The following is a 24,776-nucleotide window of genomic DNA, read 5'->3' on the forward strand; positions in this document are numbered from 1 at the left end:
TGCCTTTCCATTTCCTGAATACTGGAGCAGAGGACATGGGAGCTGATTGCACAGCAGCAGAAATGTTGGGAGGAAAGAAATGCAAAAAGAGATTGGTATCACACCTCTCACTACCTGCCCCTTACATCCTCCTGCAGGTTTTAGTCACTCAGGTGTGCTGGATCGGTGTAAGTGGCTTTGAAATTCAAAGCTGGTCTAGGCTAGAAAGTTTTAGTGCCTTAACTGTACTGGAATCACTAAAACTGTACAACCCTCTCCTGGGGATGGTGTTATAACTTTATACATGTACTTTATGCTGGTATAGCTGTTCATGTACAGGAAAAGGGATAGCTATACCAGTATAAATCACCATCAGACCCGGGCAACTGCATCCACACCAGGGCTATCACTGGTATAACTCTTTTGGTGAACGTATAATCACATCCTTAACTGCCATAGTTATATCAGTAAAACTTCTAAGTGTAGAGCAAGCCTCAGAAAAGGGAGTGGAGGATTGTCAACTGCACAACGGTTTAATAGAGCTGTTTAATGGATGTTTGTGGCTGCACAAATATTGCTCTGGGAGAAAGGAAGTTTGATCCTGGACCCCTCCTGGTGCACGATGACAAATACGTGAGCACTGTTGCTGTGCTGGAAGCATGGAAGGAGAAACCTTTGTCCTGCATGGAAGCTTTCATGGTAGCATTTGGAAGAAGCAGAACTGCACCCGTTTTGATTCGCTGCTCTGCATGGGAGACCCAAAAAGTCCTATCTGAAGTTGGGTGATCTCTCTTCAACAGATTAGACCACAAAGCCTCTGCAGTTTTTGCTATGTATCCATCAGTCTGTGTTTGGGAGATACAGAGAGGGCTGGGCTGGTAAGAAGAGTGCTGTCAGTTCCTCTCCATCTCCCTTGAAGAGCGTCCTTTCAGAAAGTATTTTGGTTAATGAAGAAAACAGCTGTTGAGAAGTCTGTACTGCCTCTGTTGTTAGTGGCACCAGCACTGCCTGTCTCCTAACTCTCAGCAAAGCAGAATGCTGTCAAGGACCTGACAGATGGGCCAATGCTGGATCAGTGTAACGAAGACCGTTTTGAAGCAAAACTGCAAAGATGAAGTATAGCTGAGAGGGAGATGCCCAGAAACCATTACTTGGACCTCTTCCAAACACAGCAGGCCAGGTTCAGAGGTGAATCTAAGTGAGTCTAAGCTGGTGTAACTTCCATCTCTTTCTAGCCCACTTAACACACAAATTACAGTCACTTAGACTCACTCCCACTTACCAACATGTAACTCACACCCCCATACACATCACCATGGAATTTGGACCAGAAATGTTTGAGGCAAGAGTGCTTCAATTAAGAACAACCCATGGGCCTGTCAACAAGTCTGTTTGTATTGGCCCATCTCAGATATGTGTTTATATAAATATCCATCACTCAACTACTGCTAGCCCTGATGGTTAATAAAACAATGGATTGGACAATATATGAAAACCCCAGTTGGTAAACAAACAGAAAGCAGAAACTCTGGAGACTTGTAGAATTATTAAGCTTCACATGCAGCCCCAAGAATTTCTGAATCCAGACTCCAGCGAGAAACTGCTGAATTGGAATTCATTTGCAAATTGGATACTATTAATTTAGGCTTAAATAGAGACTGGGAGTGGCTAAGTCATTATGCAAGGTAGCCTGTTTCCTCTTGTTTTTTCCTACCCCCCCCCCCAGATGTTCTGGTTTAACTTGGATTTAAACTTGGAGAGTGGTCAGTTTAGATGAGCTATTACCAGCAGGAGAGTGAGTTTGTGTGTGTATGGGGGTGGGGGGGATGTGAGAAAACCTGGATTTATGCAGGAAATAGCCCGACTTGATTATGTAAAGAGTTGTCACTTTGGATGGGCTAGCACCAGCAGGAGAGTGAATTTGTGTGGGGGGGTGGAGGGTGAGAAAACCTGGATTTGTGCTGGAAATGGCCCACCTGATGATCACTTTAGATAAGCTATTACCAGCAGGACAGTGGGGTGGGAGGAGGTATTGTTTCATATTCTCTGTGTGTATATAAAGTCTGCTGCAGTTTCCACGGTATACATCTGATGAAGTGAGCTGTAGCTCACGAAAGCTCATGCTCAAATAAATTGGTTAGTCTCTAAGGTGCCACAAGTACTCCTTTTCTTTTTGCGAATACAGACTAACACGGCTGTTACTCTGAAACCTGAACAAATGCAAGAGGTTTTGAGGCTCCACAATACTGTCTGCCTTAAAATCTTGAGATCTAGTTAATAAGCACTGCTATCCAGCTAAAGAGTCTGATCTCCCAGGCTTTTGAAAAGTAAATTAAGTGCAGAGGGATTAGGTGGACTCAGTGGGGAATGACATGTATGACTCTGGATAGGAGGAGGAGGGTTTATCATTTGTTTCTGGTTTCGATGTCTGATTGATTGATTGATTTCATGTATATGCATTGGATGGAAACAATTTAAAAATCCAAATATATTTTTAAAATATAAATAAGAGCCTATGGAAAAGAGTCAATTTAATCTAGCATCTCCCCAACTCTGGCTTGTTCTGTCCTAGTGAAACTAGATTCACGCTACATCAGAGACTTAAAGTGCAACTGTGCTCAGGTGCCACTGTAAAAATAGCCCCTTCTTGCTCGACGGACCTATCCTTCTGTGTATTGTCAGGTCTGCTCATTTTAGCGATAAAGATACGTTTAGAGGACATTTTTATTCCTGTTAGCTCTGTGAGACTGAATGAATTGTGGTTTCAATTCCATTTCCTGAATCAACAGAATTAAGTAAACAGAAATGTTCCAGTCAGTTACTGCGGTGCGAGCCCACTGAAGACAACGGGGTGGCACAGGTGCCTTAAGGGCAAATTTTGAAGAAAATGGGGATACCCAGATATGACTGAGGGCTCAATGTAGCCTGAAGCTCCTATTCTTGATGAGTAGGAAAGGACCCAGCTCGGCTCTCCGAGTCCACGCTGAGTTTGCAGGACGGGCAGCTAGAACATACATTGTTCTACTTGTATGCTGAGCGCATTCATGAAGCACAATGAACATGGAACTCCACAGTGCCTCCCTGAGCCACCTTTCACAGCAGAGCCACCTTTTAACAGAGCACAGGACTCTGTGGCAAGCCTACAAAGCCCTTTTCAAAAGCCATGGACGATAAGAGCAAAGAGCCTTGGAATTCTCCAGTCTGCGCCTTCGGTTAGAGAGATGGGGCTAAATGCATCATGTAAATTACACCTCCCACCATCTCCTGATCTCTCTGAACCCCAGAAGGGGATTCCCAGAGGAGGGCAGCTATAAGTACTGGTAAGGGTTTCACAATATATCCATCAAGACAGGGTGCTCAGTGGCTGTGTTAAATCAGCTCCCTTGGCCACTCTCTCTTCCCAGCACCACCCACTTTGGAAGCTGCACTGTCCCCACGTGGGCATCCCTGGGGCCACAGGTCACAACAGCCTCCCTTCCTCATGCACCTCCTGTTGCTTGGACCTTTCCCCTGCATCTGCACTGGTATAATTTGGCTTAGACTCTGGACTGAGTCTGGACCAAAAAGTACAAAGAGTCTTTGTAACTAATTAAGCATCTAATTCTGGATCCTGATTGGTGGAGAAGGCAACCAGCTCCTTGGTCCTTTGGTGAGCATGCCACAATGCCGTGAAACACCTAGGAACACAGGAACCCCAGACTGGACCAGAACCAAGGTCCATCTTACCCAGAATTCTGTCTCTGACAGCAGCCAACTTCAGAGGGAAGTGTAAGAACCTCACAGTAGCCAGGTGTAGGATAATCTACCCCCATATTAGGTCTCATCCTGGTCTCTAATAGTTAGAGATTGGCTTACACCCTGAAGCATAAGGTTTAACATCCCTTCCAAAAGAGTTGTTAGCATGAACTATTATAATATGTCTGTACAATTCCTGAGACTTCTCTTGCTCCGTATATTGTCGGAGACCGGGACTGCTGTGGACGTAGGAGAGGGTTCTTGCATCACTCAACAGGGACCTCTGTGGCTAATTAGAGGAACTATAAATTCCTTCCAGCCTTCCTCTGCCAAGCAAGGTCTCTGCAGCACAGAGCTTTCAGGAAGGGCAATCCTCTGCTAAAGACAAATACAAAGAGGAAGGCATGGCATCTCCAATACCATGGAACAGGAATCCTATCGTGGGCTAGTCTCAGCTGATATCGAATTGTGCCATCTGAGGGCTCTTTATCTAATTTCTTTTCTTATCTTTATCTAATTTCCTCCTCCTAGTTCCTTGCTTAAAGAATCCAGCTATTGGTGGTAATCACTCTCTCTATGAGGCAGGGTCTGATTTCGCAGAATGAAACCTTCAGTGTAGAATACACGATAGTGTTATTTTTAATGAGAGAGTGCTGTTGTGTCGAGCTGTGTGGGTGGGTCAGGTGGGTGGGTTTTTACACACAGATGAGTGTCTGTGTATATCCCAGGCTCCATAAATCCTAGACCGTGTATAAATACACACTTGTATTTCATGCCTGGGAGTTTTCTTCCTGTTCCCTGGCACTTTTTCCTTGAAGGATAGAGAGCAAACTCTGGTGTCCTCCTTGGGTTTGATGAACATTTGCAGTCAGAGCTCTCCACAATGGCAGAAACATGAACCAGCTTAGAGCCGGCCTGTAAGGAGCTCGCTGGGCAGCCCCATATAGAAAAGGTTAGAGGAACTAGCATTGCAGGACTGCTTGAATAAAAACACATGGTGAGAGCCTCTGCCAGGGTGATTGGCTGCAGGGAGTCCCAGCTGGTATGAAAGGGAGGGAAATAGACCCAGCGGCTGGATTTAAGGAAGTTCAGCTTGAATTTGTAGCTTTCCCTTTGTTTTCTCTTCCCTTTTTTGATCTCTTTTGCTCTCTCCTCATTTTCTTTTCTCCTTTTTCTTTCCAATACACCCTATTCCTCTTTCATTTCTCCTCTCCACTCCATTTATCACATCAGAGCCTGAGTCAGCTGCTGCCCCACATGGGGTTAGGACAGAATATGTCATGTCTAAGGGCTTGTCTATACTACGTGCCACATTGGCGGGCAGTGATCGATCCAACGGGGGTCAATAGCTGCAATAAATTGACCGCTGAGCGCTCTCCCATTGACTCCGGAACTCCACCAGAACGAGAAGCGCAAGCGGAGTCGAGGGGAGAGCGTCAGCTGTCGACTTACCACAGTGAACATACTGCAGTAAAAAGAAAAGGAGGACTTGTGGCACCTTAGAGACTAACCAATTTATTTGAGCATGAGCATACCACGGTATGCATCCGATGAAGTGAGCTGTAGCTCACGAAAGCTCATGCTCAAATAAATTGGTTAGTCTCTAAGGTGCCACAAGTACTCCTTTTCTTTTTGCGAATACAGACTAACACGGCTGCTACTCTGAAACCTGTCATACTGCGGTAAGTAGATCTAAATACGTCGACTTCAGCTACGCTATTCACGTAGCAGTAGTTGCGTATCTTAGATCGACCCCGTGCGGTAGTGTAGACAAGCCCTTAAATGTTGTCTATATCAGTGGAAACTCTTCTTAGTAAAGGGGACGGAAATACTGAAGAAATGGATCCTTTCTCTCCAGATCCTGGGCTAATCCTCACCCTGGAATCAGTATTAGTGAGATAAAGTAATGGGAACTAGGGACGGGTAGACTCCCTACTGCCAGTGAACTGATATTTGACAGCATGAAATTCCCCATGGAGGTGACCCTATGGCAATGCGATATATCCATCTTCCTGTGTGTCACTGGCTGGGTTAATGGACCTATATGCTTTCACCATCACACTACACCCCTTCCTCCCCATGAGGAATGAGATGGTTCCTCCAGGCACCAGCCTGACAGTAGTGTTCATGGCCTGCACTTCCAGGCATGTGCAGACATGGGCTGGGCACACCTTATTTGGCTCTCCTGAGGGAGAATAGGGACAGCTGCCTGGTGCCTGGGGTCCCCTTTTCCCAATCAGCACAGGAGAAGTCGGAAAAAAAAGATGCCCCAGCAGTGAGGGTAGCAGCCACACTCCTATGTGAATGAAGGGTAGGCTGAGTAAGGATGAACAGCCCCCCAGGTTCTTCCACTCCTGCTCACTGGCTAACCTTCCCCTTTGTTTCTGTAAAGAGGGCAGCACCCCCTGGAGTGGTCGTGGCCTGGTGGCCTGGTGGGCCCTGACCAGGGCGAAAAGGAAAACGAGACAGTGGTATTGGTGAACCTCAGCGGCGGCCGGACCATCCGGGAGGAGGACTGCGAGGGCATTGACACAAAGCCCTACTGCAAGGTTTTGGTGCTGACCGGGACCCAGGCTAATGACACAGGCTACTACCGGTGCTACTACAAGTATATCAGCGCCAAAATCGAGGGCACCACAGCGATCAGCATCTACGTGTTTGTGAGAGGTAAGAAACCAGTGACTGTGCAACCTCACCTGCCATAACACAGACCCGGACTGGGTGAGCTAATGGGCTGGCCCACATGCGAGCCTTAAAACCCTTTATGGAAAATAGCTATCGCAGCAGGTGGGGAGGACTAGCCCAAGGAGAAGCAGCGGAGTGGTTAGATTCAGTGTGTGTGGGAAAGGGCCACCTGCCTTCTAAAAGGAGACTGATAAGCGCAGGTTTAGAACTGGACAACATGGGGATCTGTGTAAACTCCCCAGTTCTACCACTTCACTTCAGTCCTGACCTGAAGCACCCTTGCTAGTCCTCTACCCCCTCTCGCACAGCTCGGCCCGTGCACCTCACTTCTGTTCTGCAGAGCTCCCTGTTAGGTCAGTCCCAAGCGTCTCTTCAGCGTAGGCTGGCAGCGCCCCACGCTGGTACACCACTGGTACATTAAGGGCACAGCTGCGCAGCCAATGCAGGTGTGAGTGTAGCACTCCTAGGCATACCCACCCTAGCTTTAACTTAACTAGCACAGGTAACACTAACAGTGTAGCCCTGGCGCCATAGACTTCAGCATGAGCCAACTGCCCCAGTACATACCCAGGGCCCTGGCAGGCTTGTGCTGAGGTGGCTAGCCTGTACTGAAGCCCTTGCCACTGTGTCTTCACTCTTAGTGTTGCCCATGCTAATTAGATTAAAGTGAGCACGGGTATGCCTGTCCACACTGCATTTGCAGTGTAGACACGATTAAGATGACATAGCTCTGTGAATAATACAGGGACGTGGGAGCATCACTGTACTCGAGAACGGTCTGCAGTGTAGTGTTTGCCTGGCTACAGGAATATGTACAAGCAGGGAGGTGGAATACATACAAGCTGGGGCGGATGGTAAGAAATTACTCTCTGTATGAAAGATCACCGTTGGCTGGTGGCATCCCTGGTCATCTGGGTGAAGAGGAGCAATTCCGTTTGCCTACTTGCATCAGGACTTTCAAACCCTGGATGTGATTAATGTAGGGCTGTCAAGCGATTAAAAAAATGAATCACGATTAATTGCGTGATTAAAAAAATTAATTGTGAGATTAATTGCGCTGTTAAACAATAATAGAATACCATTTATTTAAATATTTTTGGATGTTTTCTACATTTTTGAATATATTGATTTCAGTTACAACACAAAATACGGAGTGTACAGTGCTCACTTTATATTTATTTTTATTACAAATATTTGCACCATAAAAAACAAAAGAAATAGTCTTTTTCAATTCACCTAATACAAGTACTGTAGTGCAATTTCTTTATCGTGAAAGTTGAACTTACAAATGTAGAATTATGCACAAAAAATAACTGCATTCAAAAATAAACAAGGTAAACCTTTAAAGCCTGCAACTCCACTCAGTCCTACTTCAGCCAATCTCTCAGACAAACAAGTTTGGTAACAATTTGCAGGAGATGCTGCTGCCTGCTTCTTGCTTACAATGTCACCTGAAAGTGAGAACAGGCGTTTGCATGGTGCTGTTGTAGCCGGCATCGCAAGACATTTAAGTGCCAGATGCGCTAAAAATTCATATGTCCTGACCCTTCATGCTTCAACCACCATTCCAGAGGACATACGTCCATGTTGATGATGGGTTCTGCGCGATAACAATCCAAAGCAGTGCGGACCGACGCATGTTCATTTTCATCATCTGAGTCAGAAGCCACCAGCAGAAGGTTGATTTTCTTTTTTGGTGGTTCGGGTTCTGTAGTTTCCACATCAGAGTGATGCTCTTTTAAGACTTCCGAAAGCATGCTCCACACCTCGTCCCTCTCAGATTTTGGACGACCCTTCAGATTCTTAAACTTTGGGTCAAGTGCTGTAGCTATTTTTAGAAATCTCACATTGGTACCTTCTTTGTGTTTTGTCAAATCTGCTGTTAAAATGTTCTTAAAACAACATGTGCTGGGTCATCATTTGAGACTGCTGTAACAGGAAATATATGGCAGAATGCAGGTAAAACAGAGTAGGAGACATACAATACTCCCCCAAGAAGTTCAGTCACAAATTTAATTAACGCATTTTTTTTTAACAAGCATCTTCAGCATGGAAGCATGTCCTCTGGCATTGTGGTTGAAGCATGAAGGGGCATACGAATGTTTAGCATATCTGACATGTAAATACCTTGCAACATCACAAAAGTGCCATGCAAATGCCTGTTCTTAATTTCAGGTGACATTGTAAATAAGAAGCAGGCAGCAGTATCTCCTGTAAATGTAAACAAACTTGTTTCGCTTAGCCATTAGCTGAACAAGAGGTAGGACTGAGTGGACTTGTAGCCGCTAAAGTTTTATATTGTTTTGTTTTTGAGTGCAGTTATGTCACACACAAAAAACTATATTTGCAAGTTACACTTTCATGATAAAGAGGTTGCACTACAGTACAGTACAGATTGTACGAGGTGAATTGAAAAATACTGTTTCTTTTATCATTTTTACAGTGCAAATATTTGCAATTAAAAATAATAATATAAAGTGAGCACTGTACACTTTGTATTCTATGTTGTAATAGAAATCAATACATTTGATAATGTAGAAAAACACCTGAAAATATTTAACAAATTTCAGTTGGCATTCTGTTGTTTAACAGTATGATTAATCATGGATAATTTTTTTAATCACAATTAATTTTTTGGAGTTAATCACATGAGTTAACTGTGATTAATCGGCAGCCCTGGATTAATCACAAGACACAGACAGTAGTGAGGGCAGCGGTGCTGTCAGTCTGACTGAGTGGGGGATAAAGACAGAAATTCAAGGAAAGCTTGGTAACAATGACAAAAATATGAAAAAAGTCCAACCTTGCTTTCAGGCAGCAACTTGTCTTCCAGCAGCAGCTGGACAGAACTGAGCTCACACCTCCTCTCTTGAAAGGTTCCTCCATAAACATGCTCATCCTCTTGTCTGCAAAAGGCTGTTGGAATCCAGAGGGCTTGGGAAGTGGGGCGGAGGGCCATCTCCCCATGCTGAGAGCAAACCAATATCCGTCCACTCCTGGGGGATTGCTGAAGCTCTGCTCCGTCCAGGATTCAATTACATTGGTGCCTGGGGTGATTGTTCCAGTCGGACTGGAATGCAGGAATTTTCAGCTCTGCCGTGCCCTAGACGCAGATCACTGGGCCTTGGAGAAGCTCTATCTGTAAAATAAATAAATAAATAAAACAATTAGCCTCTGGTCTACTGGGGGCCTGTCAAAGAAACAAAGCTGGACTAACTGTAATGCTCAGTATAGTGCTGGACCGACAAACTGAGGAGAGCAGGACAGAGTGCAGCCCAGATGCTGGGCAACCCAGCCACACACTGCTCTGCCAGTGTATTTCAGCCCTGATTTGTAGCACCTCTTTCTAGGTCAGTCCAGGTTCAGGATCCCCCAAAACCTCTGCCAGTTTTATCGGTCTTGACATGCAGCCCCCTCTTCTCTTCCAGTCTTGACCTCCTCTGAGCAGAGACAGCCTGCCAGCCCTGCAGAATTCTGGGGTGTTTTATGGAGAGGTAGACTGTCCGCCCAGGATGAAATCGAGACTGTCCCACTCCAACATGCGACCTAATTCAAATCTGAAGGTCTGCAGAGGCGAAAGGCTGATGCACAAACTTTCTGCACTCTGCAAAGTTCCTCCCACACTCTCCCGCTGCAAGACTTAAAATAGATGCTGTTAAGATAAAGGTCTGACTCTCTTCACTGGAAACTGTTGGCTTAGTTCAGCTGTACAGTTATTTCTCCTGCTTTTAGCCGGTGCACTTGTCATAAGACAGGAGTCATGACATGGGAGACAACATTTTCAAAAGGCCCAGCTCAGTGCCAAAAAATGGCACACAAAATTCTGGCTGCGTCTGGGCGCACAGTTACTGCAGTGGCAAATCAGATCAATCGATACAGCTGACAGCGAGGATGGATGGTCTTGTGGTTAAGGCACTAGACAGGATTCTAGAAACTGAGGTAAAATTCCTGGCTTTGACACATGTGCCCGAAGGTGAATTGCTTGACCTTTTTGTGGCTTAGTTCCCTGTCTGTAAAATGTGCTATTTTCCCATGTCACCAGTGTGCCGGGAGGCTAATGCATAAATGTGGGATGGCGGCTCAGATGACAATAGTGAGGATTGTATAAGTACCTAGCAATATGGTTGGTTGGGTGTCTAGCTAACAATGTGCATAATTGATACCTGACTTACATGTGGAAAGTAAATCGTGTGCATTTCCAGGAGCCTTTTTTGCATGTGGATTTTGACATCCATTCTTAAGACTTTGGCCTATAATTTTTTAACCCTAGAGAATACTTGGAATTCAATGTGTGATCAGGGAACTTCTCCCCACTCCCCTCACCATCCCCACTGACGAGTTGCCAATTGTAGGATTTCCAGATAAAGTTCTGCTCTTCTCCAGCTGAGTTGTGCTCTGTTCTGTAGATCCATCCCAAGAGCTAGAGAGGGCTGATTTATTTGTTGGAGACGTCCAGAGAGATGGTGATCAAACCACTCATTCATCACTCATCATCAGTGTTCACATTAGAGCTCTCTGCAGAAGTGACGGGAGGATGTCTGTGCTGGGATAGAACAGTGGGACCCTCTATTGCTTTGATCTGATCCTCTGCACTCAGCACTAAAATTAACACTCTGCAGGTCTTCTCTCTCCCCACGTGTGTGTATGAATTATTATTATTATTATTATTTTATTATTACACTTTTTTAGTCAGTGCTGTAAACATACTGAGTGCCTATAACAAACAGAATAGGATGCAGCCCCTGTCTTAGAGGACTTAGTATCTATGGCTGAAGAAGATGCTAAATGGGTCCCAGCCCACCCATTATGACAGCCTTATAGACAACACGTGATGTGATCAGACCAGAAAATGAGATTATGAATCACAGTCTCCTTGGCAGTGATCCACCTAGTAACTGAGTTCTTTGCTGCCATCTGTGAGCTCAGAGGTGATCTCATAGTGCCTCACCTGTGATAGTTATTCTCCATCCCCTTCTCCAAAACTGTGGAAAGGGCCAGTGACAGGAATCAGGGCTGTGTTCAAGTTCACAAACAAATTGGCAGCCCTGAGCATGGAGATAACAGACTTGTAGGGCAAAGAGCCTGTGAAAATGAACCAATAGGTTCTCCATACAAATTGAAATTTACAACAGAGTACCCCTAAGTCTGAGCTGCATGATCCTAAATTGGGGGCCGTGACAACCTTCGTCTTTGGCGTGGAGTTGCCATGACACAGTATCTGCAGCAGCTGCAGCTATTCCCTTTTTCGAAGGGGCATGAAAGACCACGGTATATCTGATACCACTGTGTGCTGAGTGCTGGCAAAAACCCACCTTTTAATGGCAATCATTGTCACATATTATACCAGCAGCAGCCAATGGGATGAGCTTATTCTGGCTGGGCCCACTGAGACACTGGTGCAGGCCTCAGGCTCCTGGCAAGTTGCAAGTGTGGCTCTCAGATGGGCAATATTTGGGCATTTCTGTTTTAAAAAGACAGCTCTAGTGGTTGGTAATGAGAAAAAGGGGTCACAAGCATCTTAGCCCATGGCCCTACGTAAGGTGCTATGCCAAGGGGAACCTCACTTCCCTTGGAAGTTATGGTTATAGTCTCTATAGGGACCTGGGTAAATAGAGTAATAGATTTTAAAGCCAGAAGAGACCATTGTGATAATCTAGTCTGACCTCCAGCATAACACAGTTCACCCAGCAATTCATGCACCAAACCCAGGTCTTTTTGAAGATCTGCCACAACCCTAAGTAAGAAATATTCCTATAATCCAAATGGGCAGATTGCACATGTGAAGCCAGACAAGATCAGATACAACACAGACATTTCAAAGGATATTGCCTTCACTTTGGAGTGACGCTGGCATCAGTATAGATTCTAGACATGGGATATGTAGGATCTGATCTAGATTTATAATGGCCAATTAAGCATGTGTGGCTGGTGTTTGCAGAGCACCGAATACCCAGCTCGGTAGCTGGTCCTGATATTTCAGAACAAATCCTTCCATAACAAACTCAAAACAACAATAGCCAGCAGCAGAAGAGACTTGGCAGGAATTCCCATCCCAAATGTTAGTTGTCTCCTATTCTAATCTTGCCTTAGTCCTTCATATGAACATCAGTGGCTATTCTTCACGTGCGTCCTGAAGGCACTATTATATAAAACCAAAGCGATGCAATAACCCCTAAAACGGAACCTTTTGGCAGGAGCATTTAACAACAAAAAGAAAAGGAGTACTTGTGGCACCTTAGAGACTAACGAATTTATTTGAGCATGAGCTTTCGTGAGCTACAGCTCACTTCATCAGATTAAACATCTGATGAAGTGAGCTGTAGCTCACGAAAGCTCATGCTCAAATAAATTCGTTAGTCTCTAAGGTGCCACAAGTACTCCTTTTCTTTTTGCGAATACAGACTAACACGGCTGTTCCTCTGAAACCTGTCATTTAACAACAAAGAAATCCATGGGAGAAAAACACTGCAAAGTCCCCGTATTGGCAAGGGCACCAGAAAAACCCTGTGTTTCACCTGCATTGAACGTGAGCAGTGGCTGTGCAAACTTCCCACCTTGCCCCTGTCAGTGAGCCCTGTAGGGGAACACCGATTAGGGATGAGAAGAGAGTTTGGTCTCTCGGCCTCTTCAGTTCTTGTTAAGGCATCCTGGGATTGACCCTGGGACTTAAAAGCATGAGTCTCTACCGCCCAAACTATAAAACACAGGTTCTGCGGCACAAACGTTGTAGCATCTGTGTATGTGGACTAGCAGCTTGAGGATGACAGCAGCCACATGGTGTTTGTGTGGGTTATATTGACTTTGTTGTGATTGAGACTGCCCAAAAGAGGCCTAATTATGGTAATGGATTTTATTATGTGAACCCATGTCCACTAAAACCCGCAAGAACTTATTGCACACATAGTACAGTGGTTGCCATTCAAAAGTCAACATTCGCCAACAGACACCACACAGTTACATGTGCTATTTCCTATTCTAAATATGGGTGGAGGGGAGAACAAATAACGCATCTTAGACACTGTTGGGAATCTCTATCTTTTTACTTAGATTGTAAGCTCTTTGGGGCCAGGATCGCCTGTTTGTTCTATGTTTATACAGCACCTAGCATAATGGGGCTCCAAGGTGCTACCACAATCCAAATAATAATGGCAACCACTATATGCCACCAAACAGGCATCAGCTGCTCTCAGCTCTCTCTCACTGAGGCCCTTGGCTGGATTTGAATTGATGATTTAAAGGTGAAAATCTCTGTAGCCCATTTCCAGTCGGCTGGATCATCCAGTTATCCAGTCCCACTGTTTGGAGTGACATCAGAAATGCTGAGTCATGAAACGGTGTTTACAGAAAACATTATCCGTGCTACAGAAATGGACACCCCCCCCCGCCCCCAATGTCATTGGAAGCGCCGTATGCGCTAGTGGTTAGATGCGTCCCTGAGATTTTGGACCTTCTCTCATGTGATCCAGGCAGTACGTTGAGCAGAACAGGGAAAGCAGCCCCTCCATGGGGTGCTTGTTTGTTGGATGTTCCTTTGGAGGCCCTCACTAGGATCCTGTGTGGCTCTGACATGCCTAGCTTAAGAATCTGCATTTATTAAACAGCTTCAAACATTAATTCTGTGTACTTGGTGTTTTTGCTCTTCCTGTCAATATTTGTGCTTGTGAAAGTTGAGAGGAGGTTGGGTGGAAGCCCTGGAAATCTCAGCTCATTTGTTTATCTACCAGGCGGGATCTCCACAGGATGACATCTGCATGCCATTGGGCTGCAGATCACCTCCTCCTCGGGCCAGAAGGTCGTGCTGGCTGCCTTTACTTCAGGCCTGCACATCCTGGCTAGTTGTGCCCAGTGACACAGAGCCATTTAGGTATTAGGGGAACAGCCGGCCAGGGACTGAACTGAAGAGATGAAGAGCCTGTTTCACAAAGTCCCCTGAGGTAGAGTTGAACCGAGGGCCCAAAAAGAGAGACCTGTAGAGAGCTGGGGGTTGTGTGTGGGGGGGGTTAACTTCCTAAATTTACAAAAATTAAAAACAAAAACAAAAAAACACTCAACTGCCATGGCAATTGGGCTGAGAGGGGACACCCAACAAATGGACAACCCTGACTGACTGGATGAAGGGTGGGGTCTCCTATAACAAGGAGGCTCATGATGATATCAGAAGATGAATTGCAGGCCAGGCCTGAATCTCAGAGATTCCTTTCGTTGCCTCTACCAAGTCACTTTTCTTTGCCTTTGATTGCTCGCTGGGTGTCTGCTGGATGCTGAAAGGTTGTTCAATGGCAAGTCACCCGAGTCTCAGTTACAAAGAGTCTTTTAAACTTTCCAGCCCCTGAATAGTCAGGGTGTCAGGCTCAGCAGAGCTATCTCTGGCAAGCTTTTGCTGGGTTAACAAATGCCTAAAATTCACCTTTTTCTTGTTTCTCCCCCTTCTGTTCTTCTCCTGCCTCTGTTTATTCTTTCTTTTCTTCACTTCTCTCTCTCAGATTTCGAGCAACCATTTATCAACAGACCCGAAACACTCCTCATCAACAAGAAAGAGAACACCTGGGTGCCCTGCTTGGTATCCATCCCAGATCTTAACATCACCCTGTTCTTGGTAAGAGACCTGCCTGGATGTGGCTCCGGTATAGACAATATCTTCTTTATTATGCATTTTAATTGGCTGAGAAGGAGCAGAATAGATATTGAAGGAGCTGGGAAATGCACAGGGTGGGTTTTCCATGGAACATGCAAGCCGCTGGCTTCCTCATTTTATGTGTTGGCCCAAGCTCTGCTGACCAGCTGCTTTGGCCATTCCCTGCCACGTGGCCTGTGGGTTTGTTGCTAGATCTGCTCCCCTTCACTGAAGTTGTAAAATCTTTGTTTTGTAGCATTTCCCAATAGCATCCATACTTGTTCATTGTTGTCTCTGCTACCTTTAGCTCCTGGATCTTCATATACCCTTGGTGGTCAGTGTTCCCAAGGGACAGGCGCCTGTACTTGCGGGGACTGCTGATTAAAAACAACTCTATTATCAGCTTGCTTTGTGACTTTTTTACAATGCTAATACATCCTTCCAGGATGAGTGTTACTATTGTGCAAAGGCCTCCTGGGACACTTTGGGGGCCAGGGGCCTTTCCCTTGCCCGGGAAGGACCCCACACGAGGTCAGCATTCATCCCATTTGGGCTTATGTTTGGGGAATCAGCAGCAATTTCCTTAGTTATCACTATCTGTTTCCATTCCTGGAAGTTCCAGTCCCATTCTGCAGACTGTGAGCTTAACTGTATGGATACAGGGTCTTTTATGGTCACTTCCCAAGCAGCAGAGGGTGCTGGGATTCCTATAGGACAAAGAGTTGGGGGGAAGATAGGGCAGGAGTCCAGTGTGGCGTGATGCTGCATTTATTCTGCCCAGCCAACAAAAATGGAATGTGTTAGCCTTGGAAGAAGGGGGGGTTGGTGAGGGAATGCTGCCACCGTGTACTTCTGCAGACAGTTTTCAAAATGTTGCTTTTTGCAGCCCAGCTCCATTATCTACCCAGACGGGAGAAGGGTTCTCTGGGACAACAAGAAGGGGATGCTGGTTCCCACCCACCTGATCAGGGACTCCTTGTTTGTTCAGTGCGAAACCATCATTGACAAGAAACTCTTCAGGTCCAATTATTTCATTGTACACGTCACAGGTGAGGCTGGAGCAGGGCAGCAGGTCACTCTAGAATTTCAGCTCTCAGTAGAAAAATAAAACTAGTTTTCTCCTCTCAGTAACTTGGAGAAAGAAATGATGGGATGTACTGGTGCAAATGGGCAGACGGTGATAAGTTCTTAGCAGAGTGGTGAACTTTCCCATTTGTTTTAGTGTGGGTGGGTTTCAGAGTCTGTTTGGGAACATTTCATTGCTAATTAATTCTTGGTGGCCCAAAACATACCACCCACTCTGGAATCACTGACGTTTAGAAAAGTGAGGAATCCCTCATGCTATCTAAATGGCTCCTTTTCTAATTTGGGAAGGCATCTTTTCAATGACCACTTAAGGGGCCAGATCCCGATGCCTTTATTCACGCTGAGTGGCCCATTACTCTTCAAGCTGTCCCATTGGATTCAGTGGGACTAGTCGTGGAGTAAGGTATTACTGAATTGAAGGGTATCAGAATCTGACCCTTAGAGATTCGGTTAGGTGCAAATGGGGCAGTTTTAATGGCGCTGCAGTTCTCAAATCCTGTGTTCGAGAGGTGAGTCGTGGCAGAGTGTGATGGCACGAGCCTTGCCCAGCCGTCTGTGCTATATGACATTATGTTGGATTTATAGTATTCAAGCTGTGCTGTGTATATGCAGCACTCCATGCTGGGATATAACATGCTGTAGCATGCACTCTATGATCCCCTTACAACTGTCTGCATTGGTAACAGTCAGTGACCAGGTAGCGCTTTGTCCTTCGTTTTGGTGTTGCTGCTTTACCCACCACTGCCCCCATCAGGTGCGGATGTCCACAGAATGAAGCGAAACCCAGGGGCAGGGAGGTGAAGGGATGACGGGTTTGGCTGAATTGCAAGCCCCCAGGGAGCCGGTGCGCATTGTACTGAGCGTTCCAGATCCCAGTGTCAAAGAGTTAATGGCATTTCTTTAGCTTAGAGATGCATTTTTCTCACCTTCTTTATATCAGGGAATGAGCTGTATGACATCCAGTTGTTTCCTAAGAAGGCCATGGAGCTACTAGTGGGAGAAAAGCTGGTCCTCAACTGCACAGTGTGTGCTGAGTTTAACGCTGGAGTAAACTTCCAATGGGATTATCCTGGAAAACAGGTACATGTAACTTTCCCCTGTCCCTCAGCTGCTCCCCCCACAAACCCCTTTCCTTAGGGAACAATCTGTGCTGGCTGTTTCTAAAGGATGTCTGCTCAGACATCCCTCTCTAAGCAATTCAGTTACTCTTTCTGTGCTGGGTTAAAGAAATCCGTGGCCAATATGCAGGATGTGTGGTCTCAATTTGTGAGCTGGGAAGGGGTTTGCCAGTCAGTAAACTCCTCCTTCACAGCTGACTGTGAGAGTTCAATACCAATTGTGCTGTGACGTCATTGGCTGAGGCAGGGCATCCCATTTTGATGGTGTGACTAGGTTGCTATCCTCCAACTTTCCCATTTTGCCACTACAGCAGAAGCCAGTTAACAAAAGAACCTTTCCTCCCTCTCTCCCACCCCAAAAAATAACAATCCCTTTCAACATGTTTATTGCGTTAGCAGTTGTCAGACCAAACGCTCATCTCATTTCCATGGGTGCAAAGCCAGAGTAACATCCCTGACTTAAATGGAGTTACACCAGGTTTCCAGTCTGTAACTGAGAGCAAAATCCAGCCTCTGATCGAGCACATTTTCCCTCATGATAGAAACTGATTCTTTTAGCGGGTGTTCTCTTTAAAGGCACCACACTGTATTCCTCTTGAGTTTTTGCTTTAACAAGCCTATTGCATTAAAGCAACTTCGCTGTTTGTCAGTTTGACATCCAGTTGAATATTTACATGGAGGTTAAATATGGAAGGCAGGAGGACAGGGAGTGTGAGACCCTCTTGTCTGTTGAGATGCTTACCAATTCTGGCAGCTCACTGCTAGCTTGTGGTAACTTTAACTACAGAGGAGCAGGTTTTCAGGGAGAATAGCCACAGACCAGATTTCTCTCTGCAGAATGTTATTCGAGGGTGATATCATCTTGTGGGCTTCAAGACATTTCTGTAGTGAGGGGGCTCTGCAGACTGATTACGGTCTGCCCCAGGCTACTGGCCCACAGATTGGAGTGGGGCCTGTGATAACAAAGGACCTGTTACAAGACTATGATGTGTATTCCTAGGCCCACAGGAATGGCTCTTTGCCAGGCCTATCATGGCTTAAAGGGCTGAAGCAGTTCTTGGCACTGCCCATCTTTTAAACAGTGACTCGGGAAGAAGTAACTGAGGAAGACTGAATGCTCCTGGCGGTGAGGAGCCTCGCATGTAACCCATCCAAACTGTGTCTGTTCCCTTGACTTATCTTTTAACCCCCTTTCACCTCTTCTTGGCAGATGCACCGGGCTGTCACTGAGCTGCCCGAGAGACGCTCCCAGCAGACCCACACTGAGCTCTCCAGTATCCTGATCATCCAAAACGTGAGCCAGCAGGACCTGGGGAAATATGTGTGCATGGCCAGCAATGGGGAGCAGACATTCGAGGAGAGCACCGATGTCATTGTGCATGGTACAATAGGCTTCTGCTTTGTCAAGACACCAGGGGTGGGGCAGTGGGCAGAGAGACCAAAAACAGATAGCCAAGGAGAAGAGAATTCTAAAAGTTATCAGGAGGCGTTTTGTTCACTAACACACCGGAGAGCTATCTTTGAAGCATTGCCTGTCACATGCGATTTACAGGTTAGAGGATCCCCGTGGCCCCGGGACCCTTGGATTCCAGTACCGGCTGAGCTACGGACTCAGCGTATGTGACCCTCCCTTCACCCCCACACAGCAAGTCATTCAACCACTCTGTACCCCTGTCATCACACTGGACAGCTGGGTGTGAACTAGCATGAGCCTCACTGCAAGGCAAACACTCATTTGAGCTGAGACATCCTGTGGCAATAAATTACAATTTCTCATATGCGCCTGCACATCACCACCCAGTGCCCATGTGATCATGGGGGTGTACTCACCCCCGTCCGAGTGCTCGCTGCAGAGATGTGTACGTGCAGCCACACACGTGCACGGACAAGCATACACTTGTACAAACGCACTTGGAGGTGCACAGTCACATCACTTTATTGAAGAGGCAGGGCAGGGTAGCGGCTAGAGCATTGGCGTGGAACTCAGACTACCTGGGTTCTATTCCTGGCTTTCTATTAGCCTGCTGGGTGCCTTGGGCAGGTCACTTCACCTCTCTATCACTGTTTGTTGCCCCCTCTGTAAAATGAGGATAATGATACTAACCTTCTTTGTAACATGCTTTGAGATCTGTTGATGAAAAGTGTGAAAGAAGAGCTGGGTACAGTATTGTGAATGTCTCAAAAAGTGCAACCCCCTTCTCGTGTTGCTGGGCAAGTGACATCTCTGTCACTGTGACAGCACGGCAGCTTGACAGGTCTCTTTCTGCTCCCCCCCCACACTTTTTGTCTTGACACCTGTCTTCGTGGCCCTGCTTTTACAGAGAAGCCCTTCATCAACGTGGAGTGGAAGAAGGGCCCAGTGATAGAAGCCACAGCAGGAGATGAAGTCGTGAAACTGCCAGTGAAGGTTGTCGCCTATCCCCCGCCAGAGTTCCAGTGGTAACCCACCTTTCTTAGCCTGTGTCCCCCAGCCTTCATGCCCATCATTCACAGAGGAGGGACTAAGGACGGGGTGGGAGGGGGGTTGGGATTAACCAGGGTCTTGCAGAAATTCCTTGCAGGAGGGGAGATGTCTCTAAGCCACTCTGCAGCAGAAGGAGCTGGCTAATACGGCTGGCCTGAGGAGCCCAGCAATTTATATTGATGGAAAAGATCTCCCTTAGCTCTTTTCCAGGCAGCTGGCAGCCAGCCAAGGAAGAAAACCTCCCTAATTGGTCCTCACACTCAGTCTTCTGGTTTTGGCCACATTCTGCTCTCTTATCATTCGCTTTTCTCCTCCCACCGCACCCGCACCCACACGGCTGCCTAGCGCTCCTTGCTGCACACAACAGGACAGAGCCCTTCCTGGGGTTGGGAGTGGGGCGGCGGGAGAGGGGACAGTAGGTTAGGTCCTGGAACCTGGCACGTAGACAGCAAAGATTCGGGTCTGCAGTGAGCAAAGGGGCCGAACTGAACTCCCTTGGGAGCTCCGTTGGTGCTGCTTCTCTCCTGACCAGCCAGCTGGGGTCGCTGCTGCAGCCTGGAAGAGAAAGGCCACGGGCCTGATTCTCCACTTGTCACCAATTGCACCAGTGCCAAGATGGTGTAAAATGCTAACAACCAGAATTCTCCACTCACACCAGGGGTGGTATTTTACACCCATCCTGACCTGGAGCATTCTTACCTTTAGGACAGCGAGCTGCCCCAACTTGTTTTCTTCGGAAACCTGGTAAGTCCCCTCTAAAAGGGCTTCCAGCATTAGTGACCGAAGCCCTCTGAGCACATTTTGCTGCCAGATGGCTCCCAGCATTAGCGCCTGCAGGCCTCTGGCTATATTTCAGTAGGACTGTACCTCTCTGTATATGCATTTGCTCTCTATTTCCCTGCAGGTACAAGGACGGCAAGTTAATTCCCAACAAGCAATCTCCCTATTCGATGCAGATCAAAGACGTGTCAGAACAGAACTCCGGGACTTACACCTTAGTTCTGTGGAACAGGCTGGCTGGGCTGGAGGAGCGCATTAGCCTCCAGTTAATAGTCAATGGTAAGTAAGGATAAGGCAGAAAATGGCAGGAGGCAACTGGCCAAGAGACCTTCGTGGTGTTCTTAGACGCAGTAGGCCAAACTCATTCCTGGAGTAACTCCCCTGAAATCATTAGCCCGTTGTATTTAATTCACTGGAGGATGTCACTATTCTTCTTTCCCCATTCCATCAATCGTAGATAGATAATTTCACGTGGCCTTTTCAACGTGATCTAGTGGACAGAGCACTGGAGGGGAACTCAGGAGATCTGGGGTTTATTTCCGTCTCTGCCGCTGCTGGGGGACCTTGGGAAAGTCATTTCCCCTCTCTGTGACTCAGTTCCTCCATCTCTAAAATGCTGATCTCCTCTCTAAAGTGCTTTGAGATCTCCTGACGAAAAGTGCTAGATAAGAGCTAGATATTAGTATCATCAGAGATTTCTCTGTCACTGAACATGGACAAATATAGAAAATGAAGGCGACCTCTTTTCCATGAGCAATCCTTCTTGTCTTCATGCACTTCTAAATTCTGACGCTGATGTGCTGGGCTTTGCAGCTGTCTCCCTGATCTGGTTTAGAAAAGCTCCTGTAGGAAGAGCTGATGGAGGATGGTGAGTGACAATGATTCCGACTAGGACTTTGTGCCAGGGCAGAATAGAAACATGATACCTGGGGTTTATATCTATGTTCCCCTAGGTACTTGTGCCAGATTCACCCCGATGCAATTCCATGGACCTCAGTGGAGTTACAACAGGGATGAATTTGATCCCTCGTGCATCCCTGCAATGTGGAAATAACGCGGCAGAGCGTGGCATTCTGGGGTGTGAGGGGAAGGGATGGTCTAACCCTAATTAAAGTAGTTTTGGCATCCACTGTAACTGCGACTTACGAGGCTCTGGCAGGAATGGACTGGGTGTGCAGTACTGCTAGGAGCTGCTTTGATACATGCAGCGATTGGACAGTCACATCAGTGAAGTCTTGTAGAGGAAGAATTCGCTTTAAATGTTGCTAAGTATAACTTACCTGCTTGCACAGCACCTCTACATTGGGCCCAAGAGCTCCACGGATTAAAGAGTGTTGCTTTAATTCATCGCCCACCTGGAGCCTCCCAGCAGGTCACTGCCTCTAGACCCAGTTGCCCTGAAACCCAGGGCGTTCTGGTGACCTGTCTTTTCATGACCCCGAACAGGAACGATGTTCTGTCTGGCGTGGCGACTCAGCAAAAGGAACTGCAGTGCTGATGCCAGATTACAAATTTTGTCATTCTGCTGATTTCAGTTCCTCCGCACATCCACGAGAAGGAAGCCTCTTCCCCGAGCATCTATTCCCGTAGGAGCCACCAGGCCCTCACCTGCACAGTCTATGGCATCCCAGCACCAGAAGTGATCCAGTGGCAGTGGAGGCCGTGGAGGCCTTGCCGGATGTTCTCACGACGTAGCCTGTAAGTGCTCTTCCTCACCATCTTGGCCCTGGCTTCCTAGCACCAGGTGCCAAGATCCCAGTCATATCACTCCAGAGAAGGCCTTGGGCATATTCAGAAAACACGGAGCCAGTAGCCCCTCAAAACTAAGCTATGCCACTTGGCTGCGGATGTGAGTGGTGCGTGGCGCGTGTTGGGTGTGATTCATTGGTTGGGGGAAGGCAGTGTTGTCTGTCGGTTTACATAGGGAGTCAGGGTTCTATTCGCAACTAAGTCACTCAGTGATTTTGGTTACATCACTTCATCTCCCTGTGGCTCAGTTTCACCATCTGCTGGGCACAAAGCTCCAGTCCAGGATTTGCCTGTGACACACTGAGGTGAAAACTGCAGTATCCGATGGATATGGAGCTGCCTCAGCCTGTTCATTCACATGGGATATGGAGGAAGAGATGCTGAGCCCACCTGAAACAGACTTTTGGAGCATTCCTGATGTGTCATATGTCTAATCCCTGACAGCCTCTAACACAGAGCCTGGGCAACTTTCTCCTGGCTCCTCATCCCCTAGGACTTCCAATGCCTCCAGTGAGGTCATGAACCTGTCAACACTCCAAGACATTTGCCATAATAAGACCTAACACTTTACAAACCTTAACTGATCCTCACATTACCCCTGTCAGGCAGGTAAGTATTACTATCCCCATTTTACAGATGGGGAAACTGAGTCAGAGAGTCCAAATGACTCACTCAAGGCCACACCATAAGCCCATGGCAGAGCCAATGTCTGGTGAAATCCACTAGACCATGCTGCTTTTGCAGTCGGCCAGCGAAATACAAAGTACTCGGAAACCAAAGGGCTTTCTCTTGCCTCATTCCTACCCTGGGGGGCAAACACCAACCCAGCATCTTACAGGTGACGAGCATCAGTGACCAATGACCTATGCAGAATCTAGAATCAGATCTGGCTTCCTGCTTGTCTCCTATTAGAAAGGTGAAGGTCAGAAATCTGTGGTGTTTGTTTGGTATCTAAGTGGTTAACCTCTGGACTGGTAAAAGAAACATCCTAAAGAGGAGTCAGAAAGCAGCTGTCTCTGCGAGGGCTAGGAAGGGCAGCCCAAAATGTCCCTGGATCCTTACTGCAGAGCTCTGGGTACTGGAAGGGATGGAAGGACAGGGCTCTGACTGAGGAAACACCTGTTGCTTAGGTGACCTCAGTCCTATCCGCACCTAGTGAGCCTGATGCTGCATTGCTGGATGTGTTCATCTCATGTTGCTAGGAGGAGCAGGAGAATTTCATTATTCTTCTTGGCTTGCTGGTCCCAATGTGTCTTCCATTGTGAGGTACTCATGTGCCTGAGACAGGAAGATTTTTGCTAGTAACGTCTGTTAGTCTCCGCCTGCACTCTTCCTCTCCTTGTGCTCCGGACCGCCTCTCCAGTTCCTTTCTCCCGCTGCATGGTCTGAGACATAACCCTCCCGTGTTGAGGGAGCTAACCCGCCGACATCAAATCTGTAAATATTGTAAAGTATAAATGTTGTTAGTTAGGTTTTTGTTTTAGGGTTAGTTTAGTTAGTTAGAATTCAGGATTATCTGCGGCCCCCGCCCACCCCCCTCGCCAATACAGGACACAAATTAAGCCTGGGATTCCAGGCTTCAAGAACTGTATGTTCTACCCCCAGTCCTGCCCGGTCAGCGACAACCAATGTCAGAGGTGCCTACGCTGCCTCAGAGAAACTAAGTGCCGTATCTGCTGCTCCTTTCCCAGCCAACCCCGGCAAGTGCCGGAGTTCAGATTTAGGAAACATCTCTTGGAGTGTGCTAGGAGATGCCAGTATGAGCCAGGCCAAGCAGAGCCACCTGTAGAGCAGGCAGCGGTGTTGAGGAGCACTCCACCTGGCAGTACCGCTTCTGAGGGAGAGGTGAGCAAAGACAGAGCCAAAGGCTCCTCTTCTTAGGCTCACCACCAGGACAGGGAGCCCCCTCAAAAGCCTACAGAGAAATCCCCCACCCCTGTATCGCCAATGCCTTATAAGTTGGATGATTCTTCATGCCCGGCTCCAGGAGGCTCAAGGGCCTATAGGAGTCATGATATGAAGAATAAGAGTTCCCTCCACACCACCGCCATTGACAGGAGTGGGACCACTGGTGCCAAGCAAGGAGAGACATGAGCCAAGGCCAGGACAATCAGCAGTACCTGCCGAGGGCAAACACTAAGAACCTGTCATGCCGTGTGGAGTGGCTGGCGAGAATGTGTGCCAGCCTCAGGACAAACTGTCAAGAAGCAGGGCAGAAATCTCCAAGTAGCTGTGCGTTCTATCATTAGGTTTCACCAACCCAGTATCAAGTGTGAACTCCTAAAGCATTGTGACAGTCTTACCCAGGAGTCACAGCCAGTCCCTTTGGCCATTCCAGGCTATTTTGCCAGCCAGGCAAGCTGGACTATGTGATAAGTGATCACTTTACACCAAAAATCACACCAATATTCAGGTACTCCCAGTTCCAAAGTACCGGTCACTTACCCCAGGTCATTTGTACTCGGATCTCAAACCAAAGACAACACCGGTAGCCAATCCTGTAATAAACTAACTAAACATTTATTAAGTAAGAAAAGAAATAAGATTCTATGAATCTATGAAATAA

General features: G+C 46.9%; 1 protein-coding gene across 1 annotated transcript in view; it reads left to right on the forward strand.

Moving 5' to 3' along the window:
• FLT4 (fms related receptor tyrosine kinase 4) overlaps window positions 1-24,776 on the forward strand; it is a 102,681-nt gene that overhangs the window by 38,762 nt on the left and 39,143 nt on the right. The window contains exons 3-10 of the mRNA XM_048860009.2: window positions 6,107-6,381; window positions 14,883-14,995; window positions 15,900-16,062; window positions 17,040-17,179; window positions 18,428-18,599; window positions 19,539-19,656; window positions 20,586-20,740; window positions 21,997-22,159. Coding sequence (XP_048715966.1) covers window positions 6,107-6,381; window positions 14,883-14,995; window positions 15,900-16,062; window positions 17,040-17,179; window positions 18,428-18,599; window positions 19,539-19,656; window positions 20,586-20,740; window positions 21,997-22,159 — 1,299 coding nt within the window. The remainder of the gene's footprint in view (window positions 1-6,106; window positions 6,382-14,882; window positions 14,996-15,899; window positions 16,063-17,039; window positions 17,180-18,427; window positions 18,600-19,538; window positions 19,657-20,585; window positions 20,741-21,996; window positions 22,160-24,776) is intronic.

Source organism: Caretta caretta, chromosome 8, assembly GCF_965140235.1.
Source record: "Caretta caretta isolate rCarCar2 chromosome 8, rCarCar1.hap1, whole genome shotgun sequence".
NCBI lineage: Eukaryota > Metazoa > Chordata > Testudines > Cheloniidae > Caretta > Caretta caretta.